Raw genomic sequence first — 16,815 nt, forward strand, 5'->3', positions numbered from 1 at the left:
GTTGGTGCTATTTGCTAATTGGTTTTATTTAAATATTTGCAATCCATTTTGGCTGTTTGCCATTGTGACACTTCTCATAATGATTGTTTGTGGGTGTACTTGTATGCTGGGTTCCAGGTGACTAGTAAGAAAGGGTCAGAGCTACATTTTAGTTACTGGTCTCGGCCTGTTTGCACAGTGTGATTAACTGTTTCCAGTCTCTGGCTTGGGAGGAGAATTCTTGAGTGCCAGTCCTTGGAAAACAGGACACTAGAGACGGTGTACAGGTGTAGGAGCTTGGTTAGCTTTATCTTTATGCTCCACCCCATGTTTCCTTTGTGCTGCTGAACTTGCCCAAGTTCTCTTTAGGGAACTATGGTGGGAGAAGCTGTGTTACATGTGCTCTGCCTGTAGTACCTCGGTCATTCACTTTTGGTTCAGGCCCCAGTCCTACTGGCAATGCCTGCACAGCCCTGGGGTAAAGGGGATGAGTCACAGAGAGTTGAGCGACATGCACAGACACAGTTGATGATTCACATCCCCAGGGGAGAGGTACAGAAACCCAGCTTTCCTCACTGGATGTGAACAGGCAGGGCCACAGTGCCAGGGCTTGCTTCCCAATACAGAAGAAAGAGGCTTTCTTCTTTGGGGCACCCAGTCACCCCAGTTTGGCAAGTGAGATTGCCGTCGTACTGCCCTGAGGGTAAGAAGGAGTTCTCAGTGGATTAACATGTTGGTGCAGGACTGTGCTTTGCTATGAGCCTGTGTTCTTTTTCTGCGTCCATGGTAGAAGAACTTGAGAGGATATATTAGCTGCTGTTGCCTACTGCTAAAGACCAGACTAGTTTGTTGTTATATACTGCCTTGAATGAAAGACCTCCATGTCACCCTGTCCTCAACAACCCTGCCAACATCTTGCAGATTCTGAGCTATGACTTGGTTGATGAAGTCTATACACCTGTAATGTAGACTTTCTCTTTTCCTACTGTCTTCTCTCTTACCCAGTATGATGTCTTCTTATGATATGGCCAATATATGATAGCCTCGGTTTAGTGAGCTTAGCTTCAAGGAAGAACTCAGACTTTATGTATTCTAGGGCCCATTTATTTTATCTGTAAAAACAACAGAAATGTGTATACTTGAGACAATGTATCCTCTTGTACAAACCTTGAAGACAATTAAGGTACAACGGGGAGACCTTGGTTTCTACCAAGGAACTTTCTGTCGTGGATATTAAAAGGACCAGGGAGGGCTCATTTTTGGGGGTGACCCCTATGTTGTGGAACACACTGCTGAGGAGTTAAAATTGGCCCTTTCTTTCATGGCATTCTGGAAAGGGGTGAAGACATTCCTTTTCGAAAAAAGCTTTTGTTTAACTAAGTCAAAGAAGTTGTAGGGAAGCTTTGGATTTTTATATTGGTTTAAATGTTTATATGATTTTAACTGTGCTTCCTGTTTGAAATATTTATTATTTTATGGGTTGTTTTAACTTTTGTACTGTATGTTGTTTTTTTTTTTGTTCTGTTGTAGCCACCTTGGGTCTGTGCTCAGAGAAAGGCGGGATATAAATTTCTGAATATATACGCACACATGCACATACACGCACTGTCCTTACTTATGCCCAGCCAATTGATATTCTCAGGCCAGCTAGCAAAATAAATAGACTAGATCTGTGTGACTCCTTCTGTACAAGTGCCACAAGGAGTTGTGCTAATTATCTTTAGTCTGACCTCTGTTGGCACTTAAAAATCAATCTAGAAACATTCTTCTTTCCATTGAATGCTACAAACTTTTCCCACTTGGTGGAAGAACCAGTCAGTTGGCTCCTGTGCATATGAGTGCTTCTGGGTTAAGTCAGTTTACCCCTTGACAGAACAACGGTGGATTTCTTTGACACAGCTGTACCTTGGCACACACTTGTGACTTTGTTGCTAAAATTGTCAAAATATGCATTCAGAAACTTGGGGATGCAACCACAAATAGGCGTAGAAAGTACAGATGTGGTCAGTGTTGTTGGAGGCAGGGAAGGAAGGAGAGAGGTTGCTTGAAGGATAAGGCCATGTTTTTAGCTTATTTAGACTTGATGTTTTTGTGCCCTTTGGACTTGACCTACTTGGAGGGGGCCTTGTTTAGGGAGAAGTAGTTATGGAAGAAAGAGGGTGGATGTGACATAGGGATCAGGCACTACATCAGAGGTGGGACAAGTGAGGGATTTTGGCCATGTTCAGCCCACAGTTCCACTAGCTGCCTTTTTTTCCCTGGCAAAAATGCCAGTTGTTTCTCATGGAAGCCTGTAAGATCAGAAACACTTAAATATTTGCCTCCTCTAGAGCCTAAAATAAAAATATCTGTTTTTCAAAACCAGAATTGTGCTACTGACTATTTCTGTTTTCCCATTTTGCTCTTTTGGGTAATTTATATAACCTCAAGAAGGCTAGAAGGGCAGAAAATTGGACCCAGACCTACTAGAGTTGTCCACCCTCATTCTACACTGACATGAGAGTTGAGATTTGTCTTGGAAGTAACTACCACTGTAGTTCACTAAGGCTAAATGTCACAGCTGGATAGTAGACAAGATTTTTTGTTGTACATGAGGAACATAGTATTTTATTTGCAATATTTCCTTGGGATGTTCCTGTTCACTCGTTGATATTTACTGGAAAAATGGTTTTGGTTTATTTTTGGAGTAAGAAGTAAGGACCTTGGTGAGCAGTCTTTCCTATGGTACTTTGTTGCTCAAGAATAATTTGCATTTCACAGCCATGACTAAGTCAGCATTACTACTCATTAGCTCACTGGTTTACTTCATAAATGCATAAAACCTACCAGCCATACAGAAGAGACCACAATCTCAGTATTTCCCAATTCCATTACAGTTTACATGCATCTGCCTCTGTGTGTGGATGCTTGAGCTCACACACAGCTAGTAAAGGGCCTCAAGTCTTACTCACAGTCTACTCCTCATCTGCCAGCCTTTCAGAATCACTAGGAAAGGCAACAGTCCTTTCAAGTTACATGGGGATGCCTCCTTGTGTAACCAACTGCTGTGTATTTACAGGGCTCTTTTCTTTATCTGCTTTCTTCTAAACTCAGGATGTTGGACCAAAATCTTGTTGGTAACTTAAGCTGGAATAATTCCTAGTCATCCAGGCTAAATGCCTTCTTAGGCAGTGTGCAAGGAGGTATCCAGTTGTTGTGTTGTGTTATGTTGTGTTGTGTTGGATGCAGAAAGCCACCCGGAGACTGCTGGGCACAGGACTGTCCTCTCAGTGATGGCTTGAGTGCCAGAAGGCTTGTATTCCTGGACATTTTCACCTGCCCTTGCATACCTGGGCAGGAACATATTTTGTCTTCTGATCAGTAATGTAGTATGTTTGCTTTGTTGTTGCTTATTTGTTTAGTTGCTTCCGACTCTTCATGACCTCATGGACCAGCCCACGCCAGAGCTCCCTGTTGGCCATGGTCATTCCCAGCTCCTTCAAAGTCAAGCCAGTCACTTCAAGAATAACATCCATCCATCTTGCCCTTGGTCAGCCCCTCTTCCATTTTCCTTCCATTTTCCTCAGCATCATTGTCTTTTCCAAGATTTCCTGTCTTCTCATTAGGTGGCCAAAGCACTTCTTCTTTGCCTCTAATATCCTTTTCCTCCAGTGAGCAGTCAGGCTTTATTTCCTGGGGTATGGACTGGTTGGATCTTCTTACGGTCCAAGGCACTCCCCAAGGTCTTCTGCTCTTCTCCAGTAGCATTTTGAGTCCCCCCCCCCCCCCGGGGTTAGAAGGGCGGGGTAGAAGCAACCGAAATAAATAAATATAATAAAATTTGACCAACTTCCAACCTGGGAATCCCATTTTCCAATGGCATACCGATGTATCTTTGGTTGTACTGATCCATTTAGTTTTCATGGAAATAATATTGGGGTGGGTTGCCATTACTTTCCCCAAGGATTGTATTTCGTCTGACTTCTCTGCCTTGACCTTCCTGTCTTGGGTGTCCCTTCACGGTTTTGCTTGTGGTGTCATTGAGGTGCCCAAGCTCTAGCACCGTACCTTTGCTGGAGAGTATGTTTCCTAGTGAAGATAAAATATTTTGCCAGTAGATCTGTTGAATCTTGGATTAGTTTTCCCTCCATTCAAGCTGAGCCTCTTCTTTGATTTTCAGACTTAGCTTTCAGGCAAAATCTCCAATGGTTTCAGAGGACATCTCTCTGCATTTTACCATTTTCAGCTACCATTTTCTCCCTTTTGAGTTCTCCAGGTCTCATGGCAACTGAAACTAATTGGAGGTCCACTTTCCATCCTGGGTTAACTTTTATTTGGCCACACAAGACTCATTCCGCTTACTTTTGATTTGGCTTGCAAGGAAACTTTGATCAATTGACAAATCCCACAAATATAGCTGAGTGTAACTTTTTAAAATTTTAGTCCCCTGACCGGGCTGCCTTTCTTCTTCCTCTGACAGCAAGGTGGGGCCATACAGTTTGTTCTGACATTCCCAGCCTTTCCTGGGCCAGCTTTTCCGCAAGGAGACTGCGAGGCCCAAGCAAGTGAGTGTTGTCTCAGCCAGGGCCCAGGATCGGCTTGCTCGGGCTTGGGCAGGAGAACAAACAGGCTTTCTGCGTTACCATGACAATTGTCGGCAATGGGCAGAGAGCAGAGGGTGGGGGCTGAATTCTCAAGATTGGGAAGCCCTTTTGAAAGTCTCCAAGATGGTCAGGGATTAAAGAGGGGAGCTGTATAATCTGCAACAGCACCCATCACTTCCTGGCTTCTTGCAACCAAGTTGGAAGAAAGCCTTTGAGAGACAGGTTGAGCCTATTTGCAGAAATCTCGCAAGTGAGAACTTGAATTTGTAATGAAGGAAGAGTGAAGCTGGATCCTCTAGTATTGCTTCCAAAATTCCATCTATCAAGGCCAGCTATTGCATCTTGGGCTACTCTTCTTTCTCCCTGGGCTCAGTAGGTGCTTCACATGTTCCCTTTGTGTGTAGGCCAGGGCAAAGCCTTCCCCACCTTCCTGTCAAGATGCTGAGAACATTGTGATCTAAAGAAGTTGGCACAGGACAAGCCCGACCTAATGGCAGCTTTAGGCACCCACAGGACTTGCATCTAAACCCAGCAGGATGTTTATGTTTTCTTTTCTTTTCTTGAGCCTTGTTAATTCTTCGTTATCTGCCCGAGCTCCTGAGCCCACTCAAAATATTTTTGTCTGACACTGGGAAAGCAAGCTGGGGTTTAAGAGACCTTGGGAGAGTTGTGTGTAGGGAGTCAGCTGGAGTAGCAGCGAGAGGTATAAGGAATTACCAAATACTCCTGTGAATTTAAAATCACTTCTTAATGACTGATACTGTTTTGTGATTTGGAAGACTTTTTTTTTTGTAAAACTGTGATATTTGTATCACAAACACTGGGGTACCCAAATTCTGCAAAAGCTGATGGATTTAGTATTTTAGCTAAACTGCAAAGCCTCATCTAGTTTGATAAGAGCTGTGTAGATTCCTTTGTTCCGTGATCATACCTTGCAGCCTGTCTCTTGACACTACAAAAAGTGCCTAAAGTAGTGGGAGATTTCAGGCACAGTGATCATTTCTCTCTGAACAAGGCCTCAGTCCTGTCTTAAAACTATATACGTTATTCTCAACATATTAATGCTGTTCAGTGGCACACAGCTAGTTTGCCATCTGTATAAACATCTGGCCCATCCTTAAGCCACATTCAGTTCTTGACTCCCCTCCATGTTTTGCAGGGTTCTGCTGACAAAATCTTATCCTGGGTGGGAAAAAAAATTCTTTTCTTAGATCTGCCTGGAATTTTTTGGTAAGAGGAAATGGTTGGCTGGAACCTGACAGAAGGCCAATATTTAACATATCTATTTTCAGCTCAGCAAAGAGTGAGTTTAAGCAGAATTTGCAGATGACACACACTGGTGGAGCAACTGGGTTAGTGCAAGCTAATAGAAGATCTCTTTAGTGAATTGTTTGTTGCTTAATGGAGACAAAAGTCAGGTCTAAGCCCCTGTGCTGGCACCTGTGTTGTTTGAGTGGGGCTCCTGATGCCATAAGCAACAGGTAGAACAACAGATCAGAAGCCAGCGTTGCTAATAGTTAGATGTTGTTTGGGATTTGTGCAATCCTGGTTCAGAATCATATTGAAACATGAAATTCACGTGGAGACCTTAGTACAGTGCTGTGTGCACAACACTGAGCTCACTCAATGCTCAAGGTAGTGTAAAAGGAAGTCTATGGCCTGATGAAAAATGAGCCTAACATTGAAGTAGGTCATCTGCACTGTCCCTTGTATCAAGAAGCTCTAGTTCACAAAACAGAGGGATGCCCTTCTGCTGTGGTATAATTGAGCACTTAGGGCTTCTTGCAGTCATTGTCTTTAGAATTTTTTCCAATATTTTAATTTACAAAAATTTAACAGAAAAAACACAAAGAAAACAATGTCATTAGAATTATTGATGCACTGATGGCTGTAGGTACAGAAAGGAGGAAGCCACAGTGTAGCCATTCTTTTGCCCTTCGTCTCCTGTCTTATTTTCTAGGTATAGATTTATTCATAGATTTGCTAACTGCCTCCTGGAGAAATGAAATGAAATGTTGGTAATTTACAGTAGGGGGAATATGCAGATTTTATTTATTTTTATTTTATGCATTTCTACCCTGCCCTTCTCATCCCTAAGGGGGACTCAGGGTTGCCTCACACAAGCATCATATGATGCTAACAGCATTTAAACAATCAAAAATGACATTTAAAACATTAAAAATCATTAAAAACACATTATACAATTCATTAAGCAATAAATTAAACATGCCAATTAAAACCAAATCCAAATCAGGGTAAATCCAATGTCGCAGATATCCTAAGTTTCTTTCCAATTCCTGCTGTCCACTAATAGAACGGCTGGTCCCAAAGATAAGTCTTCAATTGTCTTCCAAAGGACAGGAGAGAGGTGGCCAACCTGATGTCCTTAGGGAGAGAGTTCCACAGACAGCGGGGGGGGGGGGGGGCACTGCCGAGAAGACCCTGTCTCTCATCCCCACCAACCCCGTTTGGGATTGAGAGCAGGGCCTCTCCTGATGATCTTAAGCTTTGTGATGGTTCATAACAGGAGATGCGTTTGGATAGGTAATCTGGTAATACCAGACTGTTTCCTGTTGTGTTATTTCTCTGAGACTCGGGGTTTGAAGTACTCTTTATTTTCCGATTCCCCCAAGAGTGTTTCTCGCATTGTTGCTGTTCTCTGACATCTCCTGCACTCTCCAGTGGTTGTAGAATTCTGAACTTTGGCAATTACAATATTAGCTGAGATGAGGGCCAGATGTCAACTAATATTTTTCTTTCTCTGCCAGATGCCAGCCTGGGCTGATTGGAGAACACTGCCAGTTTCAAGACCCTTGCCACCAATCCCCTTGTGCCAATGGAGGCTCATGTGAGAGCACCTTGCGTGATGGCACTGTCCACTATCAGTGCACCTGTCTTAAGGGCTTCAGAGGTGAGGAAATATCTGGGAAGGGATTATTTTGTGTAGAGCTTCTAGAATAGTACTGTTATCCTGATGGGAAAGGTGCCCCATGGGAATGGGAACACAGGAAAGAATTCATTTGGGGAATAGGTCTAGATCATAGGTGAGAAAATGGGCCTTCTGGAGAAAGCGTTAATTTCCTTAATTTTCTTGGTATTCCATCTTTCTTGTAGGTCAAGACTGCTCCCTATTTGATGCTTGTGCCAGCAGCCCTTGTCTTAATGGTGGCCGTTGCACCAACTGGAATGGCCGCTACAACTGTACATGCCCATCAGGCTATCAAGGCCGCAACTGCCGGGGCGATGTGGATGAATGCCGGGTGCTTGGTCTTTGCCAGCATGGGGGTACCTGCCTCAATACACCTGGTTCTTTCCGCTGCCAGTGCCAAGCTGGCTACACAGGACAGCACTGTGAGAGCATTTCCACACCCTGTGCCCCCTCTCAGTGCCTCAATGGAGGCACTTGTCGCCAGACAGGAGAACTCAGCTATGAGTGTGCTTGCCTACCTGGTGAGTGAACAGCTTGCAAAAAATAGTTGCTGGCTCTGCTGTATGACAGTGAAGACAGGAAAATTCAAGTTGAAAATATTCTCTGGGGCACTTTAGTGGTGTAGGATACCATATAGAATTCAAGCCTAGCCCTTTTCCTTCAGCTGGAATGTACTTTTTTTCACCATTCAGCTGCCAGGAAGCTCATGGGAAGCTGTTGAACGCCTTGGTGGAACAGGAAGGAAGCAATCAAGGGGGAGGCAGGCCGAGTTGGCAGACAGTAGTTGGGACTCTGGCTGTGGGAGCCGGAACATATATAGAGGAAGGTTTTGCTCATTCTTCCTTCTTATATGAGGCTGAGATATGGCATGAGCGTGGGGCTTAGAGTTTAGACCAGAGCAGGGGTGTTCTGATGTGTCGCTGAAGGGATCTGTCTTTGGTTTTGGTATTTATTTTTGCTGCAGTCCCAGCTCAAAATTGAGATTGGTAAGTCATCTATAGGGCAATCCTGAGCATGTATCCTTTAAAGTAAGTCATAGTGTGCTCACTGGTATTTATAGGAGCCTGGTGGTGCAATGGGTTAAATCTTTGTGCCAGCTGAACTGCTGACCTGAAGATCGGTGATTCAAAGATGCGAGTTGGAGTGAGCTCCTACCTGTCAGCTCCAGCTTCCCATGTGGGGACATGAGAGAAACCTCCCACAGGATGGTAACATATTTGGACATCCCCTGGGCAACGTCTCTGGAGACGGCCCATTCTCTTACTCCAGAAGCAACTTGTAATTTCTCAAGTTGCTTCTGACATGAAAAAAAAAAAAACACCCTGGTATTTGTTCCCAAGAAAGTCTGTATAGAACTGCACTGGAGTGGGGTGTGGTGTGCGTTGTTTATATGTTCCTTTCCAAGAATCACTTTTTCCATAGTTACCACCCAGACTAAACTTTATTTTCTCCTTCCTCAGGCTTCGAGGGACACAACTGTGAGATTAATATAGATGACTGTCCAGAGCACATGTGCATGAATGGAGGCACTTGTGTAGATGGCGTCAACACCTACAATTGCCAGTGCCCTCCTGAGTGGACAGGTATGGGGGCATCAATCCTAGAACGAACATTTGATTCGAACAGCCTGAAAATATAGTGAGCTTAATGGAAAATGTAGGATGCTGTCAAGCAGATATGAGGCATTTTTGTATTTTTTTATGTATTGGGGTTGGCTAAATAATGAGTCCAAGTCAGGAAAACAGGAAGTCTTGTAGATGATGAAAGAAGGAATCTTTACTCATTGGTTTTAATCTGGCTCAGTAAATGGAAGGCAAAGAAAGATGAGAGCAACTCATGACTGGAAACTAGGCTTGAGTGGATAGTGACTGAGGAGAGAGGTTAGTGCTTCATCTTTTGGGACAGCACTATTTTGGACAATAGTGAGCGAAATGTTCCCCCCATTCCCTTTTTATATTCTAGGTCAGTTCTGCACTGAGGATGTGGATGAATGCCAGCTGCAACCCAATGCCTGCCACAATGGGGGCACTTGCTTCAACACAAATGGGGGGCATACATGTGTCTGTGTCAATGGCTGGACTGGAGAGAGCTGCAGTGAGAACATCGATGACTGCCAGACTGCCGTCTGTTTCCATGGTGCTACCTGCCATGACCGTGTGGCTTCCTTCTACTGCGCATGCCCTATGGGAAAGACAGGTAATTGGTTACTTGCTTCACATGGCTTCCCTGTGCAGCATATTTTTGTTGGGGCTGAATTATTGGAGGACTTGGTCATTACAGAATAATAACTGGAGTGGCTTTGTAGAGCATTGGATAACATGTTAATGTTTTCTCTCTGAAATGGGAAGATATTGCTTAGCATGGACAAGACATGGAAGCCCGTTGTCCTTGTCCTGGGAATTCTATCTCATTTTTTGATTTACACTTAAAGGCGTTGGCCTTTAAAGCCCTAAACGGTTCTGGCCCAACTTATCTATCCAAACGTATCTCAACCTATCAGCCCACCAGGACCCTGAGATCTTCTGGGGAGTCCCTGCTCTCTATCCCGCCGGCTTCACAAGTGCGGCTGGCGGGAACGAGAGACAGGGCCTTTTCTGTGGTGGCCCCTCGGCTTTGGAACACCCTCCCCATAGAGGTAAGATCAGCCCCCTCGCTGATGGTGTTTCGGAAAAGATTGAAGACATGGATGTTTAAACAAGCATTCGGTTAATCCGTTGCAACGAATTATGATGACTAAAGGACTGGTAATCATGGACGATGAATTTGGATTGCGACTCCAGTTACGAGATGCATTGGATGGTTATTGGTGGCCCAATAATTTGTATTGTATATGTGTTTTATGCTTTTAAACTGAATATTGTTGTTTTTTAAGTGTTGTAAACCGCAATGAGTCGCCGATTTAGGCTGAGATATTAGCGGTATACAAGCGCATTAATAAAATAAATAAATAAATAAATAAATTTTCTGTTGCTGCTTTTATGCATTTGCCTTTTGTGGCTTCTCTCTCTCCTAGGACTCCTCTGTCACTTGGATGATGCCTGTGTCAGTAACCCTTGCCATGAGGATGCCATTTGTGATACCAATCCCATGAATGGCCGTGCCATCTGTACCTGCCCTCCTGGCTTTACTGGAGGGGCCTGTGATCAGGATGTGGATGAATGTTCCATTGGTAAGAGCTGCATCCTTCTTACCCTATAGAGTCAATAGGGGAAGGAACAATAACTTGCCTCTCCAATGAGTGGGAGGGGAGCATTCAGGGTAAATGTCTGAAATGGGTTTGACTAGCTCTTTGAATTTGAATCTTGGCGTGTAAGCCACTTTTGAGAGTGCCTGGCCTAAGCTGACATGGGTTATTATTTTTGCTATTATGTATGTATTGAATATTTGCCTTTTTGTGATTGGAATACGCCCTGAGTCCCTTTGGGGAGATAGGGCAAAATATAGATGATGATGATGATGATGATGATGATGATGATGATGATGATGATGGTTGTTGTTGTTGTTGTTGTTGTTGTTATCATTATCATTATCATTATTATTATTATGCCTTTTTGTTGCTTGACTGGGCATTTTCCCGAGATGTAGATTGAGAGGGTGTAATATTGAACCAGCAGCTCATGGGCAATTTTGTGTTCCTTTACCATCTCCAGGAGCCAATCCATGTGAACACTTCGGGAAATGTGTCAATACGCAAGGCTCTTTCCAGTGTCAGTGTGGGCGTGGCTACACAGGTCCACGCTGTGAGACAGACATCAATGAATGCTTATCCATGCCTTGCCAGAATGATGCTACCTGCCTTGACCGCATCGGCGAGTTTACCTGCATCTGCATGTCGGGTGAGTTCTGTGAGTTCACCTGGTGATGCCACACTGGAGAGACAGAAAAGCCAAGCTATAGTTCCACAAAATGCAGAGTATTGGTGGCAGTGATGATGGTGAGAGAATAGGTAGGGATCTGGAACCAAATTCTCACGGAGTTGTTTAGCTTGGTTCAATACAGTTAAGACTTCAGTTATCTGAAATACTTGTGAAATTCTGCCAGACCTTCCTCACTTGTTTGAGCAATAGCTATACTGTTTAGAGATGATGGGAATTTTTATTCCATGCACCTGCATTTTGCCATATTGAGAAAACTGCTCTTTGTAACACATGCTAAGGTGGTGTGTAAATAGGAGAAGACACGTCCTTGCTCTTGGGCTGGCTGACCACTTCCTGTTCAGGCATTCCTATGTCCAATGTAAACATCCCTTTGATCTACACTGAAACAATAACAATGTATTTCTGATTATTTGAAGGAATGAATTTTTTTTTGTAATTCTAACATGTTTCCAACCTGAAATTTGAAGGTATCACTTCCATTTTTATATTTCTGTATTTCACTTGCACAGCTTTTTTTTTCCTTTTAAGAGTATTTTATTCATATTGGCTGTTCTTTCTAGGTCTGGATGTTTCAGCATGGGTAGGTCCTATTCTCCAAAGTAAGGGATGCAGAGAGAAATGAATTGGAGGATTTGATTGGTACGGGTGCATGGGTGTCAAGTGTGAGCCTTTCCTGCACTCTCTTGCATGATGGTTTGTATAGTTTCAGGCTGTATAGTCTGTGTTCTTACAGCAGGAGCATAACTGAGTAGTACTTTCAGCATAGCTGGCCAATACAAACTTAGGAGAAAGACTGAGAAGGGCTGTTTGCGGCACAAACCAGTACTAAGAATGCAGGAGCCTTCAGTGAGGTCCCTGAATGTCTGTATAGCCATGTCCACTCCATTGCAGTGGCGTAAGTTTGTGGCAAAACCCCTCCCACTTAGCCACTCATCCACAAAACACCACTGCTGAGATACTTAGAGATGCTTCTCTGGGGCTGAGGCAAGTGTATACATATGGAGGAATCCTTGGAAATTGAGGGACAACTATACAGCTGTCCCTCCTCCCATTGTGGCAGTGCTATAGGACTGGGGTGCTGGGGAAATCAGTACAATGTTCATACAGACAGTGGGAGTGCAGCATTGTGCTTGGAATATTAATGGTGGGGCCGGCCTGGCGGGTGATGTGAATTGGCTGTGCTTTGTGCTTCCTTTACCCCATATAGGGAGGAACATTCTCCTTGCTTGCTCACTCATTGGTCAATGCCGGCTTTTTGTAAAAACTTGGGGGAGGGGTGGGCCCTATTAGCTGGGAATGTCTTTGGACTAGGGATAGATTTCATACTACAGTTCTGTTCCGAGGCAATATCTCTGCATTCTGGAGTTACTCCTCTTGGGATCAAGATGCAGTGAGCGGTTTGATGTAACTAGCTTAGGTCCTTGGCAAGGAACTCTTGAAATTAGGAGCCAGAATGCAATTGCATTCCTTTCCTACATAATCCTCTTCCCACAGCAGAAACACAAAAGCTTAAAAACATTTCCACCATGTCACGGGTAGTTAGGTTTCCTTTTGCAGCCCTTAAGGGGGTTAAGAAATAAGTCTAAAAAGCTGTCTCTTTCCATGCACCTGTGATTCTTAAAAGTCCAGTTCATGGGTGCATTGATGCTTCATCTTCTAACTATCACTCTTGTTTGGGTTCCCTACTGGTGTTGCCCTTGTAGTCTTTGCAATTCCAGTTTCTTTCCTTACTGGGAGCCTCAAATCACAGGGCTACTCACTTGGACAAACTGTGGTACCAGAAGCAGGTGTCCCAGATTTTGTCACATGCCTTCTACTTGCTTCTTTTTTTCACTTGTGTAAATCTATTTCTGTGTTTCTTGCCAGAATGGGCAAGGTACACACCTGGTTTACTAATATCCTGCCATCTTGCTGTGTTACTACACTGTCCAGATGCAATTGCAATCTGAGGATTTTTGACCCTCCCCCCAATCTGTTCTCCATTTCACCATCAGTGCCAAGTTTCTTTTCTTTCTTTCCTTTTTCTTAGTACTTCCTTTTCTTAGTACTACTGAAAAAGTAAACGTGGTGGGTGGGCATATATTTATGCAAAGTTTGAAGCAATTATTTGAATAGGATTGTTCACATTAGGAAATCATTTTGGAAAAAATGTCAGCATTAGAGATAGTCAGGTGAAGGGGGTTGTATGGTATTGGATCATTACCAATTCTTTTTTTAAAAGTCTAAGCATTTGAGAAACATGGTAATGATGGATTATAAACACAATGCATTCCCTCATTTGTATAAAGATTGCTTCCAAAAGGGAAAAACATGGGAGTTGGCTTGAAGCTTAGTCTAAGGGTACAGCAGTAGGAGACAGAGTTTTTGTGGCTTTCCTTTTGACATTGGGCAAGCCCTGCCCATTTCAGTGGTTTGCACAAAAACTTTGTAAGTTCCATCTTAGAAGCGAGGAAATCTTGTCCCACCCCATCTCTCTATTTTGGCAGTCATGTACAAGGAAAGATATTTGCATGGAGCAGGAGGAGGTTCCTCGGCCAAAAGTCGAGGCATAGTATAAGGCTGTAGCAACTCTGATCCTTGATGAGTAGCCAAGTGAGTGGGGGTGAGTGGGCCTCAAAATGATTTCCTCAGTGCTACTTGCCAGCAGACTATTCATAGGAGAAGCAGACTTCATTTTTTTAATTTCAGTGGAGGACTGAGATGAACAAATTTGAGAGCTTTAGTCATGCAGTGCTGTCCCTTCATAACAGCTGGATTTCCTGTCTTCTTTCCTGTCACTCTGGAGTGGCCCTTGAATGTGTTTACAGAAGTCGCCAGACAAATTGGCAATTAAACTGGCTTGAAGCCTTAAAGCTCTGGACATTCAGTATGGCTGGCCTGTTATAGTCTTAACTCCCTTCCATTATAACTTGCTAACATAGCTCATGGCCAGTTTCTTCCACTGTCTGGATAACAGGTGCCTTCTCCACTATTAGCCAATAGTAGTAGAGTCTGTGCTGTGTCGACATTTAGCTTAAATCAGAACTGGTTTAACAGGGCCAGACTTAAAGCGTGTGGAAGGCTACTGCTAAGTATAGACAGTATTGGTCTAGTAGATCACTGCCTGGTGTGCCTTTCTTTATGCCTGCATAATACATGCATATATGTGTGTGCTTACATCAGTACTTGCCTAAGTAATTATTTCTAGTGTTGTAAACCCCCCCCCCCCAGTGCCGCCCCAGTGGCACAGTGAATTAAACTGCTGATCTGCTGAATTTTTTGACTTGAAAGCTCGGCGGTTCAAAACTGGGGAGCGGGGTGAGCTCCCACTGTTAGCCACAGCTTCTGCCAACCGAACAGTTTGAAAACATGCCAATATGAGTATATCAATAGGTACCGCTCTGGCGAGAAGTTAACAGCATTCCATGCAGTCATGCTGGCCCTATGACCTTGGAGGCATCTACGGACAATGCTGGCTCTTCAGTTTAGAAATGGAGATGAGCTCCACCTCCCAGAGTTGGACATGACTAGATTTAATGTCAAGGGGAAATTTTTACCTTTACCCTTTGACCTGCCTCAACCCACAAGGAGAGGCGGGTAAGAAATATTACTAATATTATTTAGTTGTTTTTTCCTCTGTTTGTTGATTGTGTTCCTGTTGCTTTCTCATTAGACTACCTTGAAGTAGGTCAGTCTATTTTTCCAAATAGTCCAGTGCTCTGATTAGCATTTACATCACCTGCTTGCTTTTAATTGGAGATGTCAAACCTGGAATCTTCTCCATGCAAGCAGTTGCTATCGCTGGTCAATGGTGCCTACTTCATTAAAGGGGAATTATCAAAAGCACCCACATGCACACTGTGATAACTAAAATCCTAAAATCCTAAACATAAGAATCCAAACTAAGCAAAGATTGGACATGTTACTAAGTAGATGCAAATGGTGCTTTGGATTAGTTAATCTAACTCATGATCAGATGTGATACGCGAGATACATGTTCCATCTTCATCAATGGAAGTAGTAGAAACATATGTAAAACTATGGGATAAAATGTAGGATTAAGCTTTGGTATAAAATGGGAGCAAGTAGCAGAGGGAAGGCAATTGAACTGGAATGTAAATGGTGATGAGAAAAAATGGGGTTGGATTTTGCTGATAAACCTCCTCTTTTAGCCTATTTGGTATACCTTTCACAAGCTTCTAACTCTTAAATTTTAACCTAACAGTTTTGACCTGTTAAATGTTGCATTTATAACTACGAGATACATCAGGCCACTTTAAAATGCATTTTATAAGTATTCTGTGATTGGAGATGAATTTCTGCAATTTATGTTGCACGTTTGTTGATGCAGTAAGTCTATGTTCCCAGGCGTGAACCTGCGAGGTGGGATGGATCCCTTGTATTTTTTGTTGCCGTGTGCAATTTGGATGTGCATGAATAATAGGATGAGGCCAAGCTCTGTAATTTAAGTGCTTTCCCTTGGTTGTAGGTTTCAGTGGTACTTACTGTGAGATCAACATCAATGAGTGTGAGAGTAATCCCTGTGTCAATGGTGGTGTCTGCAAGGATATTGTCAATGGATTCAGCTGTACCTGTCCCTCAGGTAAGCCCAGTCTTTTTGCCAATGAGGTGTTCTCTCTCTTACCTTTCTACCAGTAGAGGAATGAAGATGGATTTCGTTCCTTATGTCATTCTTCCCCCTCAGCCCCACCTTGGCCCCTTTGCTCCTAAGCACTAGAAATGTAGTTCCCATCCTGTGAATGATTTTTTTTCCTGGCCATTTGAAGTGCTCACTTTGTGAGGATATACCAGAGGTGTCCCCAGTCTCAGGAAGCTGGGGAAGATCTGACCTTCATGCCAGGGACCTAGATTTCAGCTTTTCTTTTCCCAGTGTTAGGATATATCGTTCACTTGTGTGAACTCAACTGTGTGAACTTAATGTGAGTCTCAAAGAAGCGTTGTGTGCTGCAATTTTTCATGAGCTCACACTGCCCCTGGTGCTTCCTCTCATCCCTTGCACTGTACTGAACTTCTATAGGTGCCCTTGCTGAGTTGGGCGCCTGCTTTGGGGAATCTCTTCTCAGCGTCTGGGATGCAACCGCAGCCCTAGGGAAGACGTGTTCAGCTCATTCCCCAGGACTGGCCCAGCTTTTCTACTACCAAGCGGGTGGGGGGCCCTGGGCTCCATTCAGTTGCTTCCCAGGTTGATTGACAGACAGGCCTATAGCTTGCTGTGTGGGAGCTGGGACAATGGCATCTTTGTTCCCCCAGTCTGTTGCACAGGCCCCTGAACCCAATTTACATGTGGGGCAGACACTGCGAAGCCTCCTGCGGAGAGGAGGGGGAAAGACATTGGGAGTCTTTCCTATAGGCCTCTGGTGCTAGGACTGTGCTGGACGAGCAGGCTGGAGCATGGTTGTAGGTCCCATGTCAGTTTCCCTCCATGCAAACTGATTTCTCTCTTCTG

General features: G+C 43.8%; 1 protein-coding gene across 2 annotated transcripts in view; it reads left to right on the forward strand.

Moving 5' to 3' along the window:
• Positions 1 to 16,815, forward strand: part of NOTCH3 (notch receptor 3) — an 80,398-nt gene that overhangs the window by 35,146 nt on the left and 28,437 nt on the right. For both annotated transcript variants that reach the window (XM_060764418.2, XM_060764419.2), the window contains exons 3-9: positions 7,331 to 7,473; positions 7,677 to 8,012; positions 8,952 to 9,074; positions 9,454 to 9,687; positions 10,505 to 10,660; positions 11,142 to 11,327; positions 15,838 to 15,951. In XM_060764418.2, the coding sequence (XP_060620401.2) occupies positions 7,331 to 7,473; positions 7,677 to 8,012; positions 8,952 to 9,074; positions 9,454 to 9,687; positions 10,505 to 10,660; positions 11,142 to 11,327; positions 15,838 to 15,951 (1,292 nt within the window). The remainder of the gene's footprint in view (positions 1 to 7,330; positions 7,474 to 7,676; positions 8,013 to 8,951; positions 9,075 to 9,453; positions 9,688 to 10,504; positions 10,661 to 11,141; positions 11,328 to 15,837; positions 15,952 to 16,815) is intronic.

This window comes from Anolis sagrei, chromosome 2 (genome assembly GCF_037176765.1).
Source record: "Anolis sagrei isolate rAnoSag1 chromosome 2, rAnoSag1.mat, whole genome shotgun sequence".
Classification (NCBI taxonomy): domain Eukaryota; kingdom Metazoa; phylum Chordata; class Lepidosauria; order Squamata; family Dactyloidae; genus Anolis; species Anolis sagrei.